Source organism: Schistocerca gregaria, chromosome 2, assembly GCF_023897955.1.
Source record: "Schistocerca gregaria isolate iqSchGreg1 chromosome 2, iqSchGreg1.2, whole genome shotgun sequence".
Classification (NCBI taxonomy): domain Eukaryota; kingdom Metazoa; phylum Arthropoda; class Insecta; order Orthoptera; family Acrididae; genus Schistocerca; species Schistocerca gregaria.
The window spans coordinates 689548675-689576521 of NC_064921.1; the positions used below are offsets into that span (position 1 = coordinate 689548675).

At 44.0% G+C, this 27847-nt stretch overlaps 1 protein-coding gene across 1 annotated transcript in view; it reads left to right on the top strand.

Annotated features, from left to right (window-relative positions):
* The window catches only part of LOC126334774 (ATP-binding cassette sub-family C member 4-like), a 261316-nt gene that overhangs the window by 132675 nt on the left and 100794 nt on the right, over window positions 1-27847 (top strand). The window contains exons 2-3 of the mRNA XM_049997362.1: window positions 3719-3829; window positions 24385-24504. Coding sequence (XP_049853319.1) covers window positions 3719-3829; window positions 24385-24504 — 231 coding nt within the window. The remainder of the gene's footprint in view (window positions 1-3718; window positions 3830-24384; window positions 24505-27847) is intronic.

The following is a 27847-nucleotide window of genomic DNA, read 5'->3' on the forward strand; positions in this document are numbered from 1 at the left end:
TTTTATTATTTCATAGACTGAAGCAAGAGGCCCGGGTTCGATTCGCAGCCTTGGTACAAATTTTCCCTCTCCGCTTCACTCTCAAGTTGATTCTATATTTCGTGATTTCCAGAAGACTTTTGATCCTATTCCTCACAATGGACCTCTAATCAAATTAAGTACCTGCAAAGTATCGTCCATGTTGTGGGACTGTATTCGTGATTCACTGTCAGAAAGACCCCAGTTCCTAATAAATGACTGGAAGTCATCGACTAAATAGAAGTGATGTGTTCCCTAACGAAGTGTTTTAGGCCCTCTGCTTTTCCAAATCTACATAGACAATTTATAAGGCAATCTAAGCACCCGTCTTAGATTTGATTGTTTGCAAATGATACTGTCGTTTACTGTCGTGTAAAGTCATCAGGAGATTAAAACCAATTGCCAAACGATTTAGGTGAGGAATCTGCATGGTGCGAAAAGTGGCAATTGACTCTAAATAATGAAACGTGTAAAATCATCCGCGCTAGTGCTAAAAGGAGTCCTTTAGATTTCGGGTACACGATAAATCACACAAATCTTTAGGCTGTCAATTCAGCTAAATACTAGCTACACTAGTTATACTAGCGACTTAAATTGAAAGGATCACGTAGATCATACTATGGGGAAGGCGAACCAAAGACTGCCAGGACTCTTAGAAGATGAAACAGGTCTAACAGCATTAACGAAAGACATAGATAAACTTCAAAGAGGGGAGTTAGTTTTGTATTATGGGGAAATAGAGGGGACTCTCAGAGGTGCGCTAAGCGAGACGAGATGGCAATCATTAAAACAAAGGCTTTTTTCGTTGAGGCGAGATCTTTTCACGAAGTTTTAACCATCAACTTCTTCCTCGGAATGCGAAAATATTTTGCCTACATCAGTCTATATAGGGAGAGATCAATATCGTAAAAAAATAAGAGAAATTAGAGTTCCCACGGGTAGATTTAGGGTATTCAAGAATGGAACGGTAGATAAATAGTGCGAAAGCGGTTCGATTAGCTCTCTGCCAGGCTTTTGATTGTGAAATGCAGAGTAAAATGGTTCCACGGCTCTAAGCACTATGAGACTTAACGTCTGAGGTCATCGAGTCCCCTAGAACTTAGAACTACTTAAACCTAACTAACTTAAGGACATCACACACATCCATGCCCGAGGCAGGATTCGAACCTGCGACCGTAGCAGCAGCGCGGTTTCGGACTGAAGCGCCTAGAATCGCTCGGCCACAGCGGCCGGCTTGCAGAGTAGACATGCAGATGTAGATGTAGAAGTTACCAAGGTCGGATTGTAGCCTATCACGATTGCGGTTTATCGTATCGCGACATTGCTGCTCGCGTTGGTCTAGATCCAATGACTATTAGCAGAATATGGAATCGGTAGGTTCAGGAGGGTAATACGGAACGCCGTGCTGGATCCCAACGCCCTCGTATCACTACCAGTCGAGATGACAAGCATCTTATCCGCAAGGCTGTAACGGATCGTGCAGCCACGTCTCGATCCCTGAGTCAACAGATGGGGACGTTTCAAGACAACAACCATCTGCATGAACAGTTCGGTGACGTTTGCAGCAGTTTGGACAATCAGCTCGGAGACCATGGCTGCGGTTACCCTTGAAGCTGCATTACAGACATGAGCGCCTGCGATGGTGTACTCAACGACGAACCTGGGTGCACGAATGGCAAAACGTCATTTTTTCGGATGAATGCAGGTTCTTTTTTTGCAGCATTATGATGGTCGCATCCGTGTTTGGCGACATCGCGGTGAACACACCTTGGAAGCGTGTATTCGTCATTGCCATACTGGCGTATCACCCGGCGTCATGGTATGGGATGCCATTGGTTACACGTCTCGGTCACCTCTTGTTCGCATTGACGGCACTTTGAACAGTGGACGTTACGCTTCAGGTGTGTTACCACCCGTGACTCTACCCTTAATTCGATCCATGTGAAACCCTGCATTTCAGCAGGATAATGCACGACCGCATGTTGCAGGTCCTGTACGAGGCTTTCTGCATACAGAAAATGCTCGACTGCTGCCCTGGCCAGCACATTCTCCAGATCTCTCACCAACTGAAAACGTCTGGTCAATGGTGGCCGAGCAACTGGCTCATCACAATACGTGTGGTATCGTGTTGAAGCTGCATGGGCAGCTGTACCTGTACACGCCATCCAAGCTCTGTTTGACTCAATGCCCAGGCGTATCAAGGTCGTTATTACGGCCAGAGGTGATTGTTCTGGGTACTGATTTCTCAGGATCTATTCACCCAAGTTGCGAGAAAATGTAATCACATATTAGTTATAGTATAATATATTTGTCCAATGAATACCCGTTTATCATCTGCATTTCGCCTTGGTGTAGCAATTTTAATGGCCAGTAGTGTATATTCTAGTGTGCCATGTGATGTCTTTTCAGTTTGTTTTGAAATGGTCCGTCCGTATCACATCTGTAGCTTCCGTTGATGTGGGGGAGGTACACTCGCGCCTGCAGCTAGAATCCTTGCATTCTTAGCAACGTGGGGCGTGTGAGACTAATTACGAGACTTATTGCTCCGCAAATTTACTCGGACAAGATTATTAGCACACCCAGACTATTACATCATTCTAGATTACGGTCTCTAGCTTCGCTTTGATCCGCGTGACATCATGCTTCTCCAGAGTCAATGAAAAGAGCCCTGCAGTAATCTAACAATTCCAATAACAATTCCCCGATCCGATAACTGGGCTAGAAATGTTGACCATAAACACTTTCTACACTGCTGTCAGTAGACTACTAACAACTTTCGCTTGTGATTTCCACAATAACAAAACAGGTCACTGTCAATAGAGGAAGAAGTCGCACAAAAACACCTCGGCCAATTTTCCACAGAAACAAATGGGATTTATAGGCTTCAATTACACCCTACCAAGCACCAAGTACATCCCTTTTATATAGCAACACCCCCAGCTAACTCAAGACTCCACGGTCTGCTATGCAGTCTCTCCCTACCGAGCTCGCGCACGATAGCCAAATCAGCACAGTCGCCGAGAAAAACTGGAAGATTGCGCAGAATTCCGTACCTGCCCACGGCCATTGCAACCGCGATCTATTTCAAAGAGCTCCACACTGGCCGAAAAAACTTGGTTGATCATTTCCAGGCTGGAGAAGTTATCCCATCATGCAGACACCGGAAACTGGATGTGGCGTCTAGAATGGCGAAGAGGACGAGGACATTGGAGCGACAAGGAAATAATATGTTACAGTTTTATTACGGCTTAGTGCTGAGATGAACCTGGACAATACAAACATAAATTTTCATTGATCCTCCTGCACCCCTACGGTCGAAATATGTACCCACCTGTTAAATAAGCAGAATTTTGTTCGGCATAATTTTGTTGTAATAAAGAGGAAACAAACTGAAAAGTAATGACAATGATCTGATAGACATGTCTACCATTCCTGAAGCCAGTGGCGTAAACGTTAAGAACATTAACAATCCTGATCGGAATGAAAACGACAAAAAAACAATGCACAGTAACACTTGTACAAATCCCCGTCCAAATCTGTAGAACGGGCAACGTTATTTCTCCTTTCTAATTTTGTTTTTAAATCCTGCTCTCTTTGGACTTCATTTCCAGGACCTTTTATTACCTCTTACAGCTGTGAATGAGACTGATAAAGAAAATCTGCAGTAACTGTATAATATGTTATTATTATTTTGTTGCAGGTGGACAATCCCTTTGTTCCGAGAAGGCTACTCACACGATCTTACAGTGGATGACCTGTACGAGCCTCTGAAGGACGACAGGTCGGAGCAGCTGGGAGACATTCTTGAAGCGTGAGTACCGGAGACGGCAGATTCACTTCATTACTACCCTCTTCCTTCACTAAGGCGTGAAGTAATACAGCGCAAAATAGAGCGCCTGCACAGTGCAGAATATAATCACCACCGACACATTAATGAACTGCGTAGTACTCGTATAGTTGCATATCACACTAATTGTGCTGTTGCTTTCTTTTTCTTGTCTAGTGAGGCGGAATGCAATATAACGCATTTTGTTTTAATTCTTATAGTAACGCTATTTGTATCATCTGATTATCTGATTATATGTTTAACACAGGGCTACAATTATCTGCCTGTAAGACACGAATGCATAGAAACTGAGGAACAAGGACTAAAATCATGAAAAAATTTACAGGTACAAGGTTAGCACGAAACGCGCTTATGCTTCCAAATCTTTAAAAATTAATTGTTGATCTAGTAATATATCAATATCGTGAGCAGGAAACTAACATAGAGGAAAACGGATAAAAATTCAGATGTGCTTGCTATTGGGCGACCTTTTGTTGCTACATTTTGGGATGATGAGGCAGTCATTGAACCAGTTCCAACAGTACTCTGGTAGTCAGTTAAAATTTCCCAAAAAGTACCCTTGCACTATAGTCACATATTATGATTTCGTTGATTGCAGTAAAAATAACGAACATTCCCTCTGATTTCTTCTGTAAATCAGTCAACTAAAATGCCTTTGGTATGGACACCACAGGACTTCGTCCTATTTCAGGTGTTATGACCTTGCGCTCTTTCTACCTGAAAATCACTTCATCCTGTCGCTTATACAGTGACTTGCAGTTTACCATGAAATCCGATCTGCGATACAGCTTTTACATTTCACATACACAAAACGATAAGTGAAGTAGGAAGCCACGTTAAGAGGCACAATACGATCCTAGAAAGATCAGGAATTGATGAAACCATGTTCGTCCACCAAATTTCAGCAATGATTCTTAGAGAAAAACAGTTTTAGGTCGAAGCAGAGTTGGGGACGTCGAACCGAGCCAAGTGTTCCAAACAACCATAGGTCGGAAGTGCCCTGTTGTGGATCTACGGCATAAAAAAACAGCCAATCAGGTAGTACAGTGTCGAAGTTTGCCCGATAAGCAAACGTATTTGGGAGTGTCCAGCAGAATGTGTAAAGCACAGTTTATAATCTTATTATCTTAACAAATCTAGGCATTACGATAGTTTTAGCTTAGTTCACTTAATAGACAAACTCTATCCAGCAAGTGTCACAGAAAAGTAACGTATAACTTAACCAGGCATGGATAGTTTGCCTAATAGTGCCAGGTACTGGCTTGGGGAAATTAGTTTAAAAGCACACACTTCCTCGGATTCGCCGCTGATAGGCTGCAGTTTTATGGCCGCAGCTCAACGTCGGCGCATTTACACTCTATGGTTATTCGAACAATTTGATTCGTTTGACGTCCCTTACCTTATTATCAGGTCGGCGACATCATTTATTGCTGTATTTTTCACTCACTATACGACACAATAAAAATATGCTAAAATGATTTGGGTGATACTTTTTGGGTGTACGGGGGCTGAACGGCGCGGTTATCAGCATTCTTTAATTTGGAAATAGGAGCAAGAATTATCAAAGGGATAAGATTGGTGATCATACGATGTTAATAAATGAAAATGAAAAAATTAACAATACATTAAAAGAGCTGAACGCCAGCTGTGTCGAATATTGAATAAAAGTAAATGTGAAAAAGGCCAAGGTTTTACAAGGCAAGCAAGGAAGATAAAAGTGAAATTTTTGATGAGTTGGTGAAACAAGTTGATAACTTTTGGCACCTAGAATGTAAAATGAGCAGTAACATAATATATAATAAAGAAATCAAAACAAGAATATCGATTATAAAAGAAACGTTTTACGAAATGAGAAGTGCTTTCTGTGGTCCATTAAATAAGCAATTAAGAGAGAAATTCGTGTAGTATTTTTTACTGTACCTGAGGAAAATGCGATCGTCAGAGGACTGGTAAAAATTGGAGCCTGTAAGGTATTAGTTCACTTTATTAGAAGATACGATGGGCTTTCAATACGTACTGTTGCACACTTTTTTTTTCCTGAAAGCAGGTTAGTTGTATTCAGGTTTCCAGTACAGCGTATTATTCTTCACTCTTTCGGCTACAAAATTCTATTTTTCAACATAATTTCCGATCAAAGCGATGGGCTTACGCCCCCTTACTGGGTGTGTCTGTATGCCTGCATGGTACCAGTCTACTGGTCGACGCCGGTACCAACGCCTTGCTGCATCAATGAACTCTCCATCACCCACGTACTGCTTCCCGTGGAGTGCATTCTTCACTGGAGCACACAGAAGGAAGACGGAAGGTGCGAGATCTGGGCACTAGGGTGGATGAAAAAGAACAGTCCGATTAAGTTTTGCGTCTTCCTCTCGAGTGTGCAGACTTGAGTGAGGTCTTGCGTTGTCAGGGAGAAGGAGAGGTTCGTTTGTATTTTTGTAGCGACGAACACGGCGAAGTTCCAACATTGCGGGAGTCACAGCTGTGTGTTGCTGACCGGCTCGCAGAGATCGGACAGGTTTAAGCGACCTTGTCGCGAAGATGACTCACCGTGCTTTCGTTGCGGAATGTAGCGTGACATCTTAAACTGCCGACTTTGTTACGGCCCCGCGATCTTTGGACGATACCACATTCTGTATGGACATTATAAAGGGATGAGGAGAAGTACTTTGAGGCCTCTGAGATGTGGATTTGTATGACAATGGAGAGTGTGAATGACGAAAGAGAAATACGGGGAAAAATTAGGAGAAGGAATAAAAATTGGCTAGGATACTGTATGAGCATAAAGAATACAACAGATGGAATCGTGAATGAGAAGAGAACCAGGGGAAGTATATACCAGCTAACTGTTGTTGTTGTTTTTGTCTTCAGTCCTGAGACTGGTTTGATGCAGCTCTCCATGCTACTCTATCCTGTGCAAGCTGCTTCATCTCCCAGTACCTACTGCAACTTACATCCTTCTGAATCTGCTTAGTGTACTCATCTCTCGGTCTCCCTCTACGATTTTTACCCTCCACGCTGCCCTCCAACGCTAAATTTGTGATCCCTTGATGCCTCAAAACATGTCCTACCAACCGATCCCTTCTTCTAGTCAAGTCGTGCCACAAACTTCTCTTCTCCCCAATCCTATTCAATACCTCCTCATTAGTTACGTGATCTATCCACCTTATCTTCAGTATTCTTCTGTAGCACCACATTTCGAAAGCTTCTATTCTCTTCTTGTCCAAACTAGTTATCGTCCATGTTTCACTTCCATACATGGCTACACTCCAAACAAATACTTTCAGAAACGACTTCCTGATACATAAATCTATATTCGATGTTAACAAATTTCTCTTCTTCAGAAACGCTTTCCTTGCCATTGCCAGTCTACATTTTATATCCTCTCTACTTCGACCATCATCAGTTATTTTACTTCCTAAATAGCAAAACTCCTTTGCTACTTTAAGTGTCTCATTTCCTAATCTAATTCCCTCAGCATCACCCGATTTAATTTGACTACATTCCATTATCCTCGTTTTGCTTTTGTTGATGTTCATCTTATATCCTCCTTTCAAGACACTGTCCATTCCGTTCAACTGCTCTTCCAAGTCCTTTGCCGTCTCTGACAGAATTACAATGTCATCGGCGAACCTCAAAGTTTTTACTTCGTCTCCATGAATTTTAATACCTACTCCAAATTTTTCTTTTGTTTCCTTTACTGCTTGCTCAATATACAGATTGAATAACATCGGGGAGAGGCTACAACCCTGTCTCACTCCTTTCCCAACTACTGCTTCCCTTTCATGCCCCTCGACTCTTATAACTGCCATCTGGTTTCTGTACAAATTGTAAATAGCCTTACGCTCCCTGTATTTTACCCCTGCCACCTTCAGAATTTGAAAGAGAGTATTCCAGTTAACATTGCCAAAAGCTTTCTCTAAGTCTACAAATGCTAGAAACGTAGGTTTGCCTTTTCTTAATCTTTCTTCTAAGATAAGTCGCAAGGTTAGTATTGCCTCACGTGTTCCAACATTTCTACGGAATCCAAACTGATCTTCCACGAGGTCCGCTTCTACCAGTTTTTCCATTCGCCAGTAAAGAATTCGCGTTAGTATTTTGCAGCTGTGACTTATTAAACTGATAGTTCGGTAATTTTCACATCTGTCAACACCTGCTTTCTTTGGGATTGGAATTATTATATTCTTCCTGACGTCTGAGGGTATTTCGCCTGTCTCATACATCTTACTCACCAGATGGTAGAGTTTTGTCATGACTGGCTCTCCCAAGGCCGTCAGTAGTTCTAATGGAATGTTGTCTACTCCCGGGGCCTTGTTTCGACTCAGGTCTTTCAGTGCCTGGTCAAACTCTTCACGCAGTATCTTATCTCCCGTTTCGTATTCATCTGCATCCTCTTCCATTTCCATAATATTGTCCTCAAGTACATCGCCCATGTATAAACCCTCTATATACTCCTTCCACCTTTCCACCTTCCCTTCTTTGCTTAGAACTGGGTTGCCATCTGAGCTCTTGATATTCATACAAATGGTTCTCTTCTCTACAAAGGTCTCTTTAATTTTCCTGTAGGCAGTATCTATCTTACCCCTAGTGAGATAAGCCTCTACATCCTTACATTTGTCCTCTAGCCATCCCTGTTTAGCCATTTTGCACTTCCTGTCGATCTCATTTTTGAGACGTTTGTATTCCTTTTTGCCTGCTTCATTTACTGCATTTTTATATTTTCTCCTTTCATCAATTAAATTCAATATTTCTTCTGTTACCCAAGGATTTCTAGCAGCCCTCGTCTTTTTACCTACTTTATCCTCTGCTGCCTTCACTACTTCATCCCTCAGAGCTACCCATTCCTCTTCTACTGTATTTCTTTCCCCTATTCCTGTCAATTGTCCCCTTATGCTGTCCCTGAAACTCTGTACAACCTCTGGTTCTTTCAGTTTATCCAGGTCCCATCTCCTTAATTTCCCACATTTTTGCAGTTTCTTCAGTTTTAATCTACAGGTCATAACCAATAGATTGTGGTCCGAATCCACATCTGCCCCTGGAAATGTCTTACAACTTAAAACCTGGTTCCTAAATCTCTGTCTTACCATTATATAATCTATTTGATACCTTTTAGTATCTCCAGGGTTCTTCCATGTATACAACCTTCTTTCATGATTCTTAAACCAAGTGTTAGCTATGATTAAGTTGTGCTCTGTGCAAAATTCTACTAGGCGGCTTCCTCTTTCATTTCTTAGCCCCAATCCATATTCACCTACTATGTTTCCTTCTCTCCCTTTTCCTACACTCGAATTCCAGTCACCCATTACTATTAAATTTTCGTCTCCCTTCACTATCTGAACAATTTCTTTTATTTCATCGTACATTTCTTCAATTTCTTCATCATCTGCAGAGCTAGTTGGCATATAAACTTGTACTACTGTATTAGGTGTGGGCTTCGTATCTATCTTGGCCACAATAATGCGTTCACTATGCTGTTTGTAGTAGCTTACCCGCATTCCTATTTTCCTATTCATTATTAAACCTACTCCTGCATTACCCCTATTTGATTTTGTGTATATAGCCCTATAGTCACCTGACCAGAAGTCTTGTTCCTCCTGCCACCGAACTTCACTAATTCCCACTACATCTAACTTTAACCTATCCATTTCCCTTTTTAAGTTTTCTAACCTACCTGCCCGATTAAGGGATCTGACATTCCACGCTCCGATCCGTAGAACGCCAGTTTTCTTTCTCCTGTTAACGACATCCTCCTGAGTAGTCCCCGCCCGGAGATCCGAATGGGGGACTATTTTACCTCCGGAATATTTTACCCAAGAGGATGCCATCATCATTTAATCATACAGTAAAGCTGCATGTCCTCGGGAAAAATTACGGCTGTAGTTTCCCCTTGCTTTCAGCCGTTCGCAGTACCAGCACAGCAAGGCCGTTTTGGTTAATGTTGCAAGGCCAGATCAGTCAATCATCCAGACTGTTGCCCCTGCAACTACTGAAAAGGCTGCTGCCCCTCTTCAGGAACCACACGTTTGTCTGGCCTCTCAACAGATACCCCTCCGTTGTGGTTGCACCTACGGTACGGCCATCTGTATCGCTGAAGCACGCAAGCCTCCCCACCAACGGCAAGGTCCATGGTTCATGGGGGGGACCAGCTAACTGACGACATACAAATGAATGGATCATACGCTGCAACGAAAAGGATGGCAGAAAACTGGGAGGGAAGGAGAATGCTGAACTTGCAGTGATCAGTTTTCCTTATGAGCACAAGTAATAATCAACATTGACAAGACGAGAAGTCCACACTGCGTTTTTACAAGCTGAAATTCGTTTCTACATGAACGACGTCTCCAGTTACTAGCTTTACCACTGGAAAGTGCTCGATCTGTTAATTCATAATGACAGTAGAAGCAGATGGCAGTAGCTGCTGCGTTGCGCGCAAAGCTATTCTCTTGCCACAGAGAAAGGAAGAGATTGGCGTATCGCATAGCAGATGTTGTTAGACCTAGTAATGATCATTGGCAGGGCAGTTGGCAGTAGAAGAAACAAGAGCGTCGCCGCTGCATTCGGTCCTGGTCATATACATTCCTGGAAATTGAAATAAGAACACCGTGAGTTCATTGTCCCAGGAAGGGGAAACTTTATTGACACATTCCTGGGGTCAGATACATCACATGATCACACTGACAGAAACACAGGCACATAGACACAGGCAACAGAGCATGCACAATGTCGGCACTAGTACAGTGTATATCCACCTTTCGCAGCAATGAAGGCTGCTATTCTCCCATGGAGACGATCGTAGAGATGCTGGATGTAGTCCTGTGGAACGGCTTGCCATGCCATTTCCACCTGGCGCCTCAGTTGGACCAGCGTTCGTGCTGGACGTGCAGACCGCGTGAGGCGACGCTTCATCCAGTCCCAAACATGCTCAATGGGGGACAAATCCGGAGATCTTGCTGGCCAGGGTAGTTGACTTACACCTTCTAGAGCACGTTGGGTGGCACGGGATACATGCGGACGTGCATTGTCCTGTTGGAACAGCATGTTCCCTTGCCGGTCTAGGAATGGTAGAACGATGGGTTCGATGATGGTTTGGATGCACCGTGCACTATTCAGTGTCCCCTCGATGATCACCAGAGGTGTACGGCCAGTGTAGGAGATCGCTCTCCACACCATGATGCCGGGTGTTGGCCCTTTGTGCCTCGGTCGTATGCAGTCCTGGTTGTGGCGCTCACCTGCACGGCGCCAAACACGCATACGACCATCATTGGCACCAAGGCAGAAGCGACTCTAATCGCTGAAGACGACACGTCTCCATTCGTCCCTCCATTCACGCCTGTCGCGACACCACTGGAGGCGGGCTGCACGATGTTGGGGCGTGAGCGGAAGACGGCCTAACGGTGTGCGGGACCGTAGCCCAGCTTCATGGAGACGGTTGCGAATGGTCCTCGCCGATACCCCAGGAGCAACAGTGTCCTTAATTTGCTGGGAAGTGGCGGTGCGGTCCCCTACGGCACTGCGTAGGATCCTACGGTCTTGGCGTGCATCCGTGCGTCGCTGCGGTCCGGTCCCAGGTCGTCGGGCACTTGCACCTTCCACCGACCTCTGGCGACAACATCGATGTACTGTGGAGACCTCACGCCCCACGTATTGAGCAATTCGGCGGTACGTCCACCCGGCCTCCCGCATGCCCACTATACGCCCTCGCTCAAAGTCCGTCAACTGCACATACGGTTCACGTCCACGCTGTCGCGGCATGCTACCAGTGTTAAAGATTGCGATGGAGCTCCGTATGCCACGGCAAACTGGCTGACACTGACGGCGGCGGTGCACAAATGCTGCGCAGCTAGCGCCATTCGACGGCCAACACCGCGGTTCCTGGTGTGTCCGCTGTGCCGTGCGTGTGATCATTGCTTGTACAGCCCTCTCGCAGTGTCCGGAGCAAGTATGGTGGGTCTGACACACCGGTGTCAATGTGTTCTTTTTTCCATTTCCAGGAGTGTAGTAAGTCCCCTGAGCCAGCGGAGGCACTTCGCTTTTTAGGTGCCACCATATCAAAAGTGTGCCCGGAATACCTCGATTCGGGGAAAGCTGCTTACAGCCTAACGTAACTCACGTGAGAAACAAGTTATTGATGAAACAGACTCCGCAGTTTATAGCAGCAGATAGCTGGGCCACGTGCAGTAAGTAATTAGCCAACATTACAAATATGTACTTTCGATTCATATTAATTCGAACCTCCAAAAATCGAATGTGTAGCTAAATGGAACTTGTTGTCGATTTCCTCGAAAAAATTTTGACAGATCGAAGATATCCTGTGTGTTTTGGTACACTCTATAAACCTAAGCGAATGTCATGACAGACTGCTCCGCAAATAGTCTAATTCGAAGTCAATGGCTATCTATTACGTGGTAATTCGAACTGTTTCGTCAACTGTTCAGATAACTGTTTCGTTATTCAACTCTTTTAGACATCCCATTGTATTCTCAACTATACTTTACTTACGGCTGTTCGTAGATCACTTGTCAAAATAACTTCAGAAAAGTATAACTCTTTGACTTTCGTAGAGAAGAAGCGTGCTATTTACGCAAATGAAAAAAAAGGAAGTGTGATAGGACCGCTCTTGATTTTATACAGACAAACGATTTGACGGATAAGACGACCAGCAGTCTGTTACTATTTGCTGATGACGCGATAGTATATGAAAAAGATGTCGTTTTTGAGTGATTGTAGGAGATACAGGACGACTTAAAAGTTGTAAACACACCAAAAAAAAATTTGCATCACCTCGGTTCCAGGAGATCCGGAATCTGTACAGAAAATTGGAACAGAGATCAACATAAACATCATTTGCGCCCTTTTTATTGCTCATGAAAACCACACATTGTACATCGTACCATCATACAGTGAGACGTACAGAGGCGATGGTCCAGACTGCTGTACACACCCGTACCTCTAATACCCAGTACCACATTGTCTTGCATTGATGCATGCCTGTATTCGTCGCGGCATACTAGCCACAAGTTCGTCAAGGCACTTTTGGGCCATATTGTGCCACTCCTCAACGTCGATTCGGCGTAGATACCTCAGAATGGTTTCAATCAATCCCAGGCATGTTCGATAGCGTTTACGTCTGGAAAACATGCTTGCCACACTAATCGAGCGAGGCCGTTATTCTGAAGGAAGTTATTCACAAGATGTGCACGATAGGGGAGAGAATGGTCGTCCATGAGGACGAATGCCTGGCCAATGTGCTGCCGATATGGTTGCACTATCGGTCGGAGGATGGCCTTCACGTGTCGTACAGCCGTTACGGCGCCTTCTGTGACCGCCAGTGGCGTACGTCGGCCCCACATAATGGCACCCCTAAACAGCAGGGAACCTCCACCTTGCGACACTCGCTGGTGTGTCTAAGGCGTTCAACCTGTCCGGGTTGCCTCCAAACACGTCTCCGACGATTGTCTAGTTACAGGCATATGCGACACTCATCGGTAAAGAGAACGTGATGGCAGTCCTGAGCGATCGAAGCGACATGTTGGTGGGTCCATCAGTACCGCGCTGCATGGTGTCGTGGTTGCAAAGATGGACCTCACCATGGACGTCGGGAGTGAAGTTGCGCATCATGCAGCCTACTGCACACAGTTTGAGTGGTAACACACCGTCCTGTGGCTGCACGAAAATCATTATTTAACATGGTAGCGTTGCTGTCAGGGTTCCTCCGAGCCATAGCCCGTAGGTAGCGGTCATCCATTGCAGTAGTAGCAATTGGACGGCCTGAGCGAGGCATGTCATCGACGGTTCTTGTCTCTCTGTATCTCCTCCATGTCCGAACAACATCGCTTTGGGTCACTCCGAGACGCCTGGACGCTTCCCTTGTTGAGAGCCCTTTCTGCCACAAAGTAAGAATGCGGACGCTATCGAACCGCGGTATTTATCTTCTAGGCATGGTTGAACTACAGACAACACGAGCCGTGTACCTCCTTCCTGATGGAATGACTGGAACTAATCGGCTGTCGGACACCCTCCGTCTAATAGGCGCTGCTCACGCATGGTTGTTTACATCTTTGGGTGGGTTTAGTGACATCTCTGTACAGGCAAAGGGACTGTGTCTGCGATGCAATATCCACAGTGAACGTCTATCTTTAGGAGTTCGGGGGACTGGGATGATGCACAACTTTTTTTGATCTATGTATTTCGTGTGATGAATGGCAATTGGCTCTGAATGTAGACAAATATAAGATAATGCAAATTAGTAGGAAAAACAACCCAGTAACTTTCTAATACAGTATTAGTAATGTGAATACTTGATACAGTCATCTCGATTAAGCATCTATGCACAACGTTGCAAAGCGAAATGAAATCGATCGAGCACGTAAGGTCGCTAGCAGGGAAGATGAGTGGTCGACTTCGTTGTTCTGGAAAAATTTTAACAAAGTGTAGCTGACCTACGAAGAAGACCGCATATAGAGACTGGTGCAGCCCATTCTTCAGGATTAGTCGAGCGTTTAGTATCCCCACTAGGTCGGGTTAGAGGGAGACGTCGACGCAATTCAACATCAAAGCAATTGAGAAGCGTGTTGCTAGATTTGTTACTGGTAGGTGTTGTGGTTGGCAGGAGAGCCAACCGTGTTCCTAAAGGAGGCCGAAATGCACGTGTTTTAGCCCACGCAGGCTGGCGCGAGATCTGGAACATGACAAGGGAATTGGAATTGAGAAAAACGGACGTAGCTGGTGGAATACTTAACTTTAATCCATTAATGAAGAACGACGCTCTTTATGGTACATGATTCACAATATCAATAGTACGGATACTGGCGCCTTGCTAGGTCGTAGCAAATAACGTAGCTGAAGGTTATGCTAACTATCGTCTCGGCAAATGAGAGCGTAGAAGTCAGTGAACCATCGCTAGCAAAGTCGGCTGTACCACTGGGGCGAGTGCTAGGAAGTCTCTCTTAGACCTGCCGTGTGGCGGCGCTCGGTCTGCAATCACTGATAGTGGCGACACGCGGGTCCGACGTATACTAACGGATCGCGGCCGATTTAAAGGCTACCTCCTAGCAAGTGTGGTGTCTGGCGGTGACACCACAGTAGGTTCAATCGACATGCGAATATTACAGGAATACTGAGTGAACTCAAATATGAATTCCTGGAGGGATGACGATGTTACACTCCTGGAAATTGAAATAAGAACACCGTGAATTCATTGTCCCAGGAAGGGGAAACTTTATTGACACATTTCTGGGGTCAGATACATCACATGATCACACTGACAGAACCACAGGCACATAGACACAGGCAACAGAGCATGCACAATGTCGGCACTAGTACAGTGTATATCCACCTTTCGCAGCAATGCAGGCTGCTTTTCTCCCATGGAGACGATCGTAGAGATGCTGGATGTAGTCCTGTGGAACGGCTTGCCATGCCATTTCCACCTGGCGCCTCAGTTGGACCAGCGTTCGTGATGGACGTGCAGACCGCGTGAGACGACGCTTCATCCAGTCCCAAACATGCTCAATGGGGAACAGATCCGGAGATCTTGCTGGCCAGGGTAGTTGACTTACACCTTCTAGAGCACGTTGGGTGGCACAGGATACATGCGGACGTGCATTGTCCTGTTGGAACAGCATGTTCCCTTGCCGGTTTAGGAATGGTAGAACGATGGGTTCGATGACGGTTTGGATGTACCGTGCACTGTTCAGTGTCCTCTCGACGATCACCAGAGGTGTACGGCCAGTGTAGGAGATCGCTCCCCACACCATGATGCCCGGTGTTGGCCCTGTGTGCCTCGGTCGTATACAGTCCGGATTGTGGCGCTCACCTGTACGGCGCCAAACACGCATACGACCATCACTGGCACCAGGGCAGAAGCGACTCTCATCGCTGAAGACGACACGTCTCCATTCGTCCCTCCGTTCACGCTTGTCGCGACACCACTGGAGGCGGGCTGCACGATGTTGGGGCGTGAGCGGAAGACGGCCTAACGGTATGCGGGACCGTAGCCCAGCTTCATGGAGACGGTTGCGAATGGTCCTCGCCGATACCCCAGGAGCAACAGTGTCCCTAATTTGCTGGGAAGTGGCGGTGCGGTCCCCTACGGCACTGCGTAGGATCCTACGGTCTTGGCGTGCATCCGTGCGTCACTGCGGTCCGGTCCCAGGTCGACGGGCACGTGCACCTTCCGCTGACCACTGGCGACAACATCGATGTACTGTGGAGACCTCAGGCCCCACGTTTTGAGCAATTCGGCGGTACGTCCACCCGGCCTCCCGCATGCCCGCTGTACGCCCTCGCTCAAAGTCTGTCAACTGCACATACGGTTCACGTCCACGCTGTCGCGGCATGCTACCAGTGTTAAAGACTGCGATGGAGCTCCGTATGCCACGGCAAACTGGCTGACACTGACGGCGGCGGTGCACAAATGCTGCGCAGCTAGCGCCATTCGACGGCCAACACCGCGGTTCCTGGTGTGTCCGCTGTGCCGTGCGTGTGATCATTGCTTGTACAGCCCTCTCGTAGTGTCCGGAGCAAGTATGGTGGGTCTGACACACCGGTGTCAATGTGTTCTTTTTTCCATTTCCAGGAGTGTATTTCCGCGGATCGCTATTGAGAAAATTAGAGAATTGGCGTTTGCCCTCGACTCCAGAACGATTATACTGCCCCCAAAGTACAGTTCCCGTAAGGACCGCGAGACGAGACGAGAGAAATTAGGAGTTATACGGAATCACATAGACATTCGTTTTTCCGTTGCTCCATTTGCAAGTGGAACAGGAATGGGATGACTAATAGTGGCACAAGATACCCTCCGCCTTGCACCTTGTGGTGGCTTACGGAGTATGCGTGTAGATGGATGTAGCGAAAAGTTTCGGTATTCTGTCATTGGTGTTTTCGAATATCCTTTAGGATAAAGATAAAACTGCTGGAAACACTTCATAAGAAGGGACGAAGCGGAAACGGCACGTTTTGCAATATGGTTACTGAAATGGCTTAGTCACTGTAAGAAGTGTCCGTTATTGGGAAATTCAATATTCTTCCAGGGATAAAGTTTAATTGAAGGTACAATGGAATTAATAGTATAAATTTTACATTACTAGCCAGGGAATGAGAACTGTGAACTTCTCTATACATCTTTCAGACAAGGTTCATTATAGGCACTGAACTTAGAGAGGATATGGGAAAATGTCGAACTAAACGTGCTTGTGGTATGGTGAATGAACTACTTCCCATTCAGTTTGATGTTTATTATTGTAATTTCCATGAACAACAACATAAACATAAGTTGAAAACACAGAAAAATCCTGTGACCCTTTAATTACAAGGAGTAGTGAAAAAGCAACAGTCATCGTCAGTGAACACGACTAAACTAATGATCATTTGATTTGATAAAATTCAGGGGAACTTTAGGTAAAAGGGAAGAGACTACCACCTCACAAATCAAGCGTGAATATACCTGGATAGGGCGGGCGCACAGTGGTTACTCGTATTTGACCAGAGGGGTATCGAATTATTACATGGAATCATATGTAAAAGCTACCGCATTACTGGTGAGCCCTCGATCACTTAGTGGCCGGCCGGAGTGGCAGCACGGTTACAGGCGCTACAGTCCGGAACCGCGAGACCGCTACGGTCGCAGGTTCGAATCCTGCCTCGGGCATGGATGTGTGTGATGTCCTTAGGTTAGTTAGGTTTAAGTCGTTCTAAGTTCTAGGGGACTGATGACCTCAGAAGTTGAGTCCCATAGTGCTCAGAGCCATTTGATCCATTTGATCACTTAGTCAATATGTATGAACGGCATCGTAACAGCTTCAGACAAAGCGCCTACATACGCCTATCAATGTTGATAACTCTGTCACTTCTGCTGTGAAATCTTACCACAAGTCATTAGTTGGTGGAGGGCAGCTGCAGGTGGTGTGGTACCTGCACCAGAGCGAAGCGAAGACTCCTGTCCTCTCGCCCAAGACCGAAGCCGGTAATGTTCTCTTCAAAAATCGGTGTACAGGGTTCAAGCAGACATGACTGTAGTTAATCGTGAGTGTTCTGTGTCTCACAAACCTTATCGGTAAAGTCAAAATTGAAAGTCAGTCTTCTATTTTTGAATAATCAGTTAATATTTAAGAAATTAGAACTTTAGAAATTTAGAAAAAATATCTGAAGATGAGAAAAGTGGCAGTTGACTCTAAATGACGAAAAGTGTGAATTCATGCACATGAGTGCTAAAAGCACTTACTCGTCCGAATGCGAAAATATTTTGTTGATACCGACCTACATAGGGCGGAACGATTACCACAATAAAATAATGGAAATCAAAGCTCGTACGGAAAGATATAGGTGTTCATTCTTTCTGCGCGCTATACGAGATTGGAATAATAGAGAAATGTGAAGGTGGTTCGATGAACCCTCTGCCAGGCACTTAAATGTGATTTGTAGAGTTTCCATGCAGATGTAGATGTAGATTATGAGTTCACATTTATGAAAAAAATACCAGACTTGCAGTGTTATTAATGCTCGTTAAAACATCTTTGGGAAACAAGCAACAGGAAGGGGAGACAGCTCTAATCTGTTTACAAAATTGTTTGCAGCATTTCTCTTAAGTTACATGCTAGACTACGTAATATGTTTATGGCTGGATGTTGTTATAAGTAGTAAATCTGAAGTTTGACAATGAAGATTATTCGGGTTAAATGTGTAGTTCCTTAGAGCTGCCTAAAGAGGTGCGAGGAAATGAAATTATGTACTACCACTGTTGCATCAATACGGATTCTGCAAACCTAAGGCAATAACTTTCATCTTCAAGTGTCCATATCATAGTCGTACATACGAGCTCCTGCGGATCTTTCTGAACTCAGACATTTAGCATCGCACTTTCGCAACATATAAATGATGGTGTGAAGTTATTTAAATGCGGAAGGAGCTGCAACTGACCAGCGATGGGAGATCACCCCATACAGGCAATTATTGTAATCCACTAGAAGATGCTGCTTGTTGTGAATGGAGCTCCCCCATAGTTTCTTTCTCTGCGTGCAAAACCCGGCAAAGTCTTAAGACAGATGTAAGGCGTGAACTAATGTGTTCTAGCGAAAGGTAGAAATCCCTCTGCTCCAGTTACAAATCTCTTACTATCCGATCCACTTAATGCTTTGTCTCTAACTTGTTAGCCTACTCACAGATATAATTCTCTCGTCATTTAAAGACCGTATCATCATATCTCAAGAAAACAACGGGGGCCAACGTAAATTCGTCAAAATAATTCTTTTCAAGCAGGATTTCAGTACGGGAATACAGATATAGCACGGAGCACTGCCCAAAGATAACAGTGCGGAACATATACTCCTAATTAACTGGAAATGTGATCATAATTATAGTCTCACACATTTGATTTAATTACTACAAACAATCACAGAACAGCGTGGTCCGAACATGCGTGTCTCGCCACTTCATGGTCATAAAGGGAGAGGAAAATGGAAGTATTAATTTTTATACTGCCTGCAGACTCAGGTAAGGAAGAAATGATTGTTGGAGAGTTTAATAATTACCTTGGGATATTTCTACACGTGACAGGTAGCGTGTGGTATGGTGCCAATCGATCTTCGCTGAACGAAGGGCATCTTCGGCCCTTTCGAAACGATACTTAATCACGCAAGTACAGAAAATCTGTTTAAAGAAGATATTGTCGCCTGTAGATCTCAGGTTCACATTTCTGTCTGTGAACCTGAGATCTACAGGCGACAACATAGTAAAGTTTGCACTGTTTTACTAACTGAAAGTAGCATGGTTACTAATGGGAGAGTCGTGCTAGTAGTATCTGTAGTATCAGATTTTCCGATAACAACGAGAGGGGGATGCGCTGCACAAGCATCGCCATCATAGACCTCCAGTTTTTCTAAACGAAAGAAGTGGAAAGTTGCCATCTATTGCTTTTCCTTACCGTAAAAGATCTTCGAAAAAAGTCTAGCCTTGCCGCCAAATCAGACAGCATCACAGAAAGACATTATTTTAATGACTGACTAAGGATACCGAAAATATAAAGAAAAAATTGTATATTAAAACTAATTATAATTACCGACAGCCCAGTAAATCAATATAATTAAGTATATCTCTAAGCTCTCTATTTAAGAGAAAATGCGCCGTAATTGCATCCTAAAAACACAGGAATTCTTAAGTGTTAATTCTATTCAATACTTAGCCTAATCCGTTATTTATTCTGGGTGTAATTAGCACAAAAATTGTGTATGGATATTTTCAAGCCCACTAAGGTGTTCAGGGTGTAATTACACAAGGATAGTCGTACGTTGTCGTCGGTTTGCCCTGGCGCAAACTGGTAATATAATCCACTAAACAGCATTCGTTTATGTTAGTATCCTGTACCCTGTACGTCAGCAGTCTAAAAGGAGCGGCAGCGTAACGCACCGCCAGTAACATATTGTGTGTGAGCTATCGTCCTTCAAATTAATTATGCTAATTTCGGTATTTCGAAAAAAGCAGTATGTACGTAACTGAATGACTCGTTAAGTTCGTACATTGAAATTTCTATACTACCTTAACAATTAGTATCGTTTTTCAGCTCAATATACAGATGCAAATATAGTAATCGTATACGTCTTACCCCTTTTTCCGAGCTAAAATACTAAACTGTTTGAAACACTATTCGTGGAAACAACAACGGACAAGAAGAACGATTAAAAATTCTAAGTAAGAAAGTGCTTGAAATAGTTCATTTTCATTTTAAAAGGTAGTCGGTTTCGACCTGTTCAGATCACACAGATCGAAACCGATCACGTTTCAAAACAAAAATAAATTATTTTATGCGGCCAAGATAGTTTCTAAATAAAATTTTTAACTACACTAAACGTTAGCTGAGTTTTAACTTATCTTTCAAAATTTCAGAAATATGACCATTTGACCCTTATTGCTTTATTTACGAATTAAAGTACAAAAGATCTATTTAATAACGACTCAAAGATACTCTTCACCTGAGATTATGATTCACATAACGTCAGGTACAGATGCTAAAATCGAGTTCTAGTGTAATGAGATCTTATAGAGATTTATAAGAAAATAAAATAAAAGAATACTGTTAGTGCCACCGCCACTTGATTTCTAACAATGTAACGTTTATCCAAATCTGTATTTTTTCACGTGTTGGCGGCTACCGAACACTGTAACCCAATATTTGGTGTGGAAGAGGTAGGATACTTGATCAGCTTCCCATAAAGTGTTAGCACTGAAACTGTCCGGTTTAATGGCCCCATAAAAGTACAATGAGAACTGGAATTCGATAAAATAAACTTACTAAGTTAAGGACAAAAATGGCTTGCTAACAACTCGCACTTTCCGGTAATTAAGACGTAGTGCCTGCCACAAAAACAATCTGCCCTTGAGTATCACATACGTACTCAAAGCAATCCAATACGTCCTTCATACATCATGAGAACAGAAACCACTTCCCCCCGAAACGATTCTGTGCGGATCACTACCATAAACAGGAAATAATCGGAAGTTACGCTGATCCACAGACCCATAAAATTGGATGAGAAATGTTATCAGCCAGTGATGGGGTTGTGAATATTAGAGGTTTTACCAACCCAATAAACTGCCAATACAATTCACTTGAACTGATCAATAACTCGAATTCCGTTCAATACATAATACTGAATGAACAATACACACAAATAGCTCTGAGGACTCCCGATAACTTCCTTTGAACCTTGTTCTAAATCAGACTAACGATCTTTCAGTAGTCAGCTGAAACCAGTCTCTCAAGCTGGCTTTCCCAGCCTGTGTCTCGTAACACGACTATACCCTGACCAAATCCGTATTGCCACGGTCACGCGACTTTACTAAGCTCGGAGCAAAACCGTTCTACCCTCAGACCCGTAATACAGTTCAGAAACCATTAAAATTTGACAAACAAGCAGACTGGATGGTTGGTAGGTGGTCAGAGTTAAAGGGACCAAACTGCGAGATCAATAGTCCCTTCATCCTATATGTATCGAATCGGGAATAACTTTCAGAAGACGGACAAAAAGGGCAGATCCTGGAAAGTCCGATTGTGGACAAGATACAGCACGAAAGAGATTAAATAAAGGACAAATGCGAGGGGTGTGAGGGGGGATAAGGTGGGCGAGCCGCGCCACTCAGACTGCACCCCAGAACATGTTATGCGGTGGGAGACGCACTCTCTACATCCCACCAGCATCACCTCACGAGCAACACAGTCTAAAGTTTAGGAAAGATAAAACATTAAAAACGGCAAACATAAAAGAACAGGAAGAATAAGGGCAGGGGCCAGGCCACACCGCCAAGCAAGAGCCGCAATGGTATTCCCAGGCCAGAGCAGGAGATGGGTGGCCCTCCAATCACTCAGGTGGTCAGACGAGAAGAGTACTAGGAATTAACTAATGCATAGTGTCTGACACCCGTCGGTGTATGTTTTAGCGGTCAGCGGCTGGTTCGTCTCATATTCTTTGCCGCCGTAGAAATCATATATGGGTACCCTTGGCACCAACAGCTCGCGACATTTTTTTTCTTCCTTCCGGCTACAACAATTTTGTGCAAGAATTTACAGGAAGAAATGGCAAATAAAGTATATGAATCTTTAATTCATACCTACGATTCGCATCTCCATAATGTCAATAGATGAATATGGTGGGGCGAAATCTGTTTTCGTTTCTTATGATCACTGCCATGTAAATATTGGCGCGTTACACACTCGACAACTCTATGCAGTCTCCAACGGTAAAGGACCGAGTGCACTACGGAGAAGTCCGTACACAAATCCGAAATGACAAATCGAGAGGAAACCAAGTCGTGAAAACCAAGAATCGTCAACAGCGTATGAAGATTCACAATAGCAAACCGAAAGATATAACCAAGAGCAACTGTGATCTTTGTGTGAATGGTAACATAAGCAATCGGAAAGTTTCGGATAGGAGCTGTGTTCTACCAAAACTACGGTTCGGTAGTTTTGGTATACTATATAAATGTCATAGCATGTGATAGGATCAATGGTAGTATTGCTAGCATTGGTATGGAAAGAAATATAAATGAATGTCTACTAGAGAAACTTGGAGCCGACGACTTCTCCTTGTTTCTTTTTTTGTGTGTTGCTCGTAATTAGAGCCTCACATCATTCAGTGTTAGTCCAGTGTGTATTTTATATCCTTACGAAGTATACATTGCATTTCATAAGCAATAAAAATTATTTCATCGTGTAACTTCTGCTCTTCCATGTAACGAAAGTAATTACTTTTGATACAAGTACAATTTACAAGCACAACCATAAAAATATTGTAATTATTGTTGTTATTTGGTACTCAGTAAAACGTTCTGCGTCGTGATCAAAGGCAAGCGTTTCGTGTTAAAACTCATAAATGCGAAAGTTGTTTATGACTAACACAAACATGCTTTATATAAGTTCGACCTAGATTGCAGCGATTTCTAATAAATTTTTATTTTGCGGTTTTTATTTTACCTTTTTTGTCGAGGAAAATGCATTTTCTAGCGCTGTATGATAAATCTATAATTTTTCAAAATTTTCACTTCAGCATCTCTCTGTTTCACGTTACATATCAATTAAACATTGACAATTTCAGTTTTACTGTAAATACAGTTTACTTTTAACTAACGGACACGACTGTGAAGATTACGCGTCCCTTTATATGTCCTCACTAACTTTATAGAGGGTGCACTGCTTCCCCTCTTTATGGGAATCCAGTAAGACACTAATCTCATACGCAAAGAAAGCGATCGTTATGAGGTAATGGCCGACAGGTGAGCAGAGCAACACAGCTAACGTATAGGTAACACAGGTACGACCTGAGCGGAGCAAAGCTAGTAGCAAAATTACGATTGCTTATCATACTCTACAGAAATCTATAGTAGTTTTACAACTCTGTTTCCGATACATCAGCACAGCTGCTCGAGGAAAACTCGTGCACTTTCGTCCTAGCTTATGCCACTAGAGGGTATCGCCAACTGAAGCAGCCCGTGGAACCACACAACTCTTGACGACCAACGCTGGTGCGTTCACCTCAATAACAATGTTCGAATCCACCGACGATACTTAACTAACTCTTATTAACACTTTATTAGACTCGTATCTAATTTCGTATATCCCGGCTGTCTGTAGCAGTTTGGGCAGATCTTCCGGCGATAGTCCACGCCTCCCGCGGAACCAAACAACTCTGGACGGCGCAATGCTGTTGAGTTCACTTCGATAACAATGTCCGAGTCCGACGCCCATACCAAACTCATCCTTATATGCACTTTATTAGACCTGCATCTAATTTGTACACCCGGAAGTCTGTATCAGTTTGGGTGATCTTTCAGCAATTTTAAAATAATATTTTATTTCAGTATTGTAACCCTTTACGTCGGAGAATGTTTCCGATGCTGTCGGTCACGCTCTTTGAATACGGCACAAATATGAATCGTTCTAGTTCTGTGTCCTATTTTAGTTGTGTGTCCTGTTTCCCCATCTTCCCTAACTCGTGCACTTCTTTTGTGCTAACATGTAGCTTCTGTTGCAGGCAATGGAACAAGCAGCAGAAGAAGAAGAAGCCGAGCCTTATGAGCGCCATCGGCGGCGCCTTCTTCTGGCAGTACACCCAGCTGGGGCTTCTCGTCCTTGTCAATGACGTCATCGTTCGGTGAGTTCTCGCTTCTTCTATACAACACTGAAAACCTACCACCGCTCTTGTCCTCTAGACTGTTTTTACATATTGCCACTAGCTTATTTTTAGCATTGTGGTAGTCTATTTTTAACATGATATGCCTCTGCAGTATTATTTCCTTTCAAATAAATCGCATCCAAAATGTTATTACTTCTCTGAAAATTCAGATTACTGATACCAAGTATTAGTAATGTTATTAAAAATTAGAAAGACATAATGCCTTCAAATGTGTGTTTTTTATGATTGCAGACATATGATGGTATTTTAATCCATGTTATTTAAGAGGCAATACAGGGTGGTCCGAAACAGTCTGAAAAGCTTGTAAGGGTACTGCAGTATAGACTGTATTCAGAAATATCTGCGAATTCGATACGTTGCGCGGTTTCTGCGTTAATTAGTACTGTAGTTAGGTAAGCAGAGCGTTGCGCGAGAAAATCCCAGCAGCCCGTTAGAGACGGTCTCGCCAAAGTTGTTCTTCGTTTGGTTTTCTAAAACCGAACAAGCTATACAGAAATTGGACATGAAACTTTAGTAATGATTGAACCTGAGCGAAAGGCTGAGCGGTCTCTTGCGCTGTCATCTATGCTGTGAGAACAACTGACGTTAAAACTTCCTGGAAGACTTTACAGAAGCTCTCCTGCGAACCTGCTCAGGAGAGCTTCTGTAAAGTTTGGAAGGTAGGAGAAGAGGTACTAGCAGAAGTAAAGCTGTGAGTACCGGGGGTGAGTCGTGCTTCGGTAGCTCAGTTGGTAGAGCACTTGCCCGCGAAAGCCAAAGATCCCGAGTTCGAGTTTCGGTAGGGCACACAGTTTTAATCTGCCACGAAGTTTCATATCAGCGCACACTCCGCTGCAGAGTGAAAATCTCATTCTGGACAACTGACATTAATTGTATCTGTCAGGCAGCTTGAATTTGCGCGCGAACGCCTGATTGGCTAACTTCGATTCTAATTAATTCAGAAACGACATAATGTAACGAATTTGTTTCTTAAAGTTATTTCTCAGAACAATGTATCCTCCAACAATCTTACAAGCTTTTCACACTGTTTCTGATCATCCAGTGTACTACTCTTTTATTTGTCAGGAAGATGAGCATTTTAAGAGATACGTTTCTACAAACTTACACAAAAACTATGTTGTACTCCTTTTGAGTCTAGCCAAATTCAGGAATTTATTGATAAATATGTATTCCTCGCTTTTCACCACCTCGGGTTCCTTCACATAGGCATCAAAAACGGCACCATTTGATAAAAGTGGGAAAGAGCAGATATACATCATGGGTGAATCTTTGCCTGGAAGAAGTCGACTCCCGAATTAGAAGCGTCATCGCGTCTCCTTCATTACAAAGTAATGTTCCGCAGCATGCTTGTTGTGCAATGGGGTTTACGTAAAACTGACATAACTGGAGACAGGGCTTGAATTGAGTGGAGAAAAGGATTTAGGCAACGCCGTATTGCAAAGAGTTGTTACTGTCTTCTCACTCGCGGATGCCAATGATTTATAGCGTCGAAGTCCTGCTTACGTTCCCATCAATCGCGTTCGATTTTCCTACTTACGGCAGACTCGTGTGGCCACCCTTAAGAGGACAATTGGGCAACTGAGTGAGTGCCGCAAAGGAATGAAGCAAGAGTCACCCTGGCGGATTGAAACTGAAACATGTCTACCGACCAGTGAGCTGCACGGCCTGCCCTCTTAAGTTCACGTTCGAAATACTGCTAGTCACAGGTGCCGTGCTTCCTCGCAAACCGCAACACCAAATTAGAGTTTCCCTTTTCACAAACAACACTCTACCAGCAGAACCGTCCGCTTATGCCTCACGTCTGGACTCACAATTTCAAGAAACGAACGCTAGTTGATGCAAGTTTCATTCAAATTATGGTTTCACTTATTCAGTACATGTTCCATGCAGATAAAATACGCAAGATGATAATATCGGCACTCCTGCGGCACAGCACGCTGCACCGAAATAAAGTTGCATTCCTGACGAATGCAAACTCGAATGTAACAAAGTACGCCGACAGTCCGCCTTAGGCAGACAAAGGCGCAGCTGGCTACAGAGAGCTCACAAAAAACCATTGTGCGCCAGCTTTGTGTCACTTGACCCATCACTTCGGACCATTTGAAGCGCGTAACGCCAGCCGGCCATCCGTCATTCCGGCCCCCCCCTGAGTCTCATGCATGTGAGATCATCAGCGCCAAGACGCTCTCTCTCTTGTGCTCGCTATGTCCCTTGCTCCAATATTTGGTTGCTATAACAAGTGCAACGCTATTATTCCTGTGTGCTACCTACACAAAATACGTAGGTCATTGTTGCAGTGGCCACACCACGTACTTCTGCAGACACCTGCCACTGTAACTGAAGTCGTTACTGCGGTCAAGGATAGAAGATAGAGGCGTACAGCTGCTGATCAACACATTGTTCATCAGTGGCGTGGGTTTTCCAGTCACCAGTCTTCAAACTGGTTTGATGCGACCCGCCACGAATTCGTCTCCAGTGCGAACCTTTTCATCCTAGAGGAGCACTTGCAACCTGTGTCCTCAATTATTTGCCGGATGTGTTCCATTTCTGCTTTCCTCTACAGTTTTTGCCTCTACACCTCCCTCTAGAACCATGGACGTTATTCCCTGATGTCTTAACACATGTCATATCATCCTGTCCCTTTTTCTTATCAGTATTTCCCTGTATTCATTTCCTTACAGATTTTCGGAGTACCTCCTCATTCCTTACCTTATCAGTCCACCTAATTTTTTACGTTATTCTGTGGCATCACATCTCAAATGCTTTCGGTCTACCCACCGTCCATGTCTCACTGCCATACAACGTTGTGCTCCAAACGTCGTTCTCAGAAATTTCATCGTCAAATAAGACCTATTTTTGATACTAGTAGACGTCTCTTGGCCAGAAATGTTCTTTTGCCAGCGCTTTTTTTTCTCTTATGCGACTTAACTTCTGAGGCCATCAGTCGTCTAGAACTTAGAACTACTTAAACCCAACTAACCTAAGGACATCACACACATCCATGCCTGAGGCAGGATTCAAACCTGCGACCGTAGCGGTCGCTCGGTTCCAGACTGTAGCACCTAGAACCGCTCGGCCACTCCGGCTGGCTTTGCCAGCGCTAGTTCGCTTTTTTCCCTCTTTGCTCTGTCCGTTCTAGATTATTTTGCTACTATCAGTAACTCAGATGTTAAATTTCTCACTGTTCTCGTTTCTGCTACTTCTAATTGCTTTCGTGTTTCTTCGATTTACTCTCAGTCTATGCCCTGTACTCATTAGACTATTCATTCCATTGAACACATTTTGTAATTCTTCTTCACTT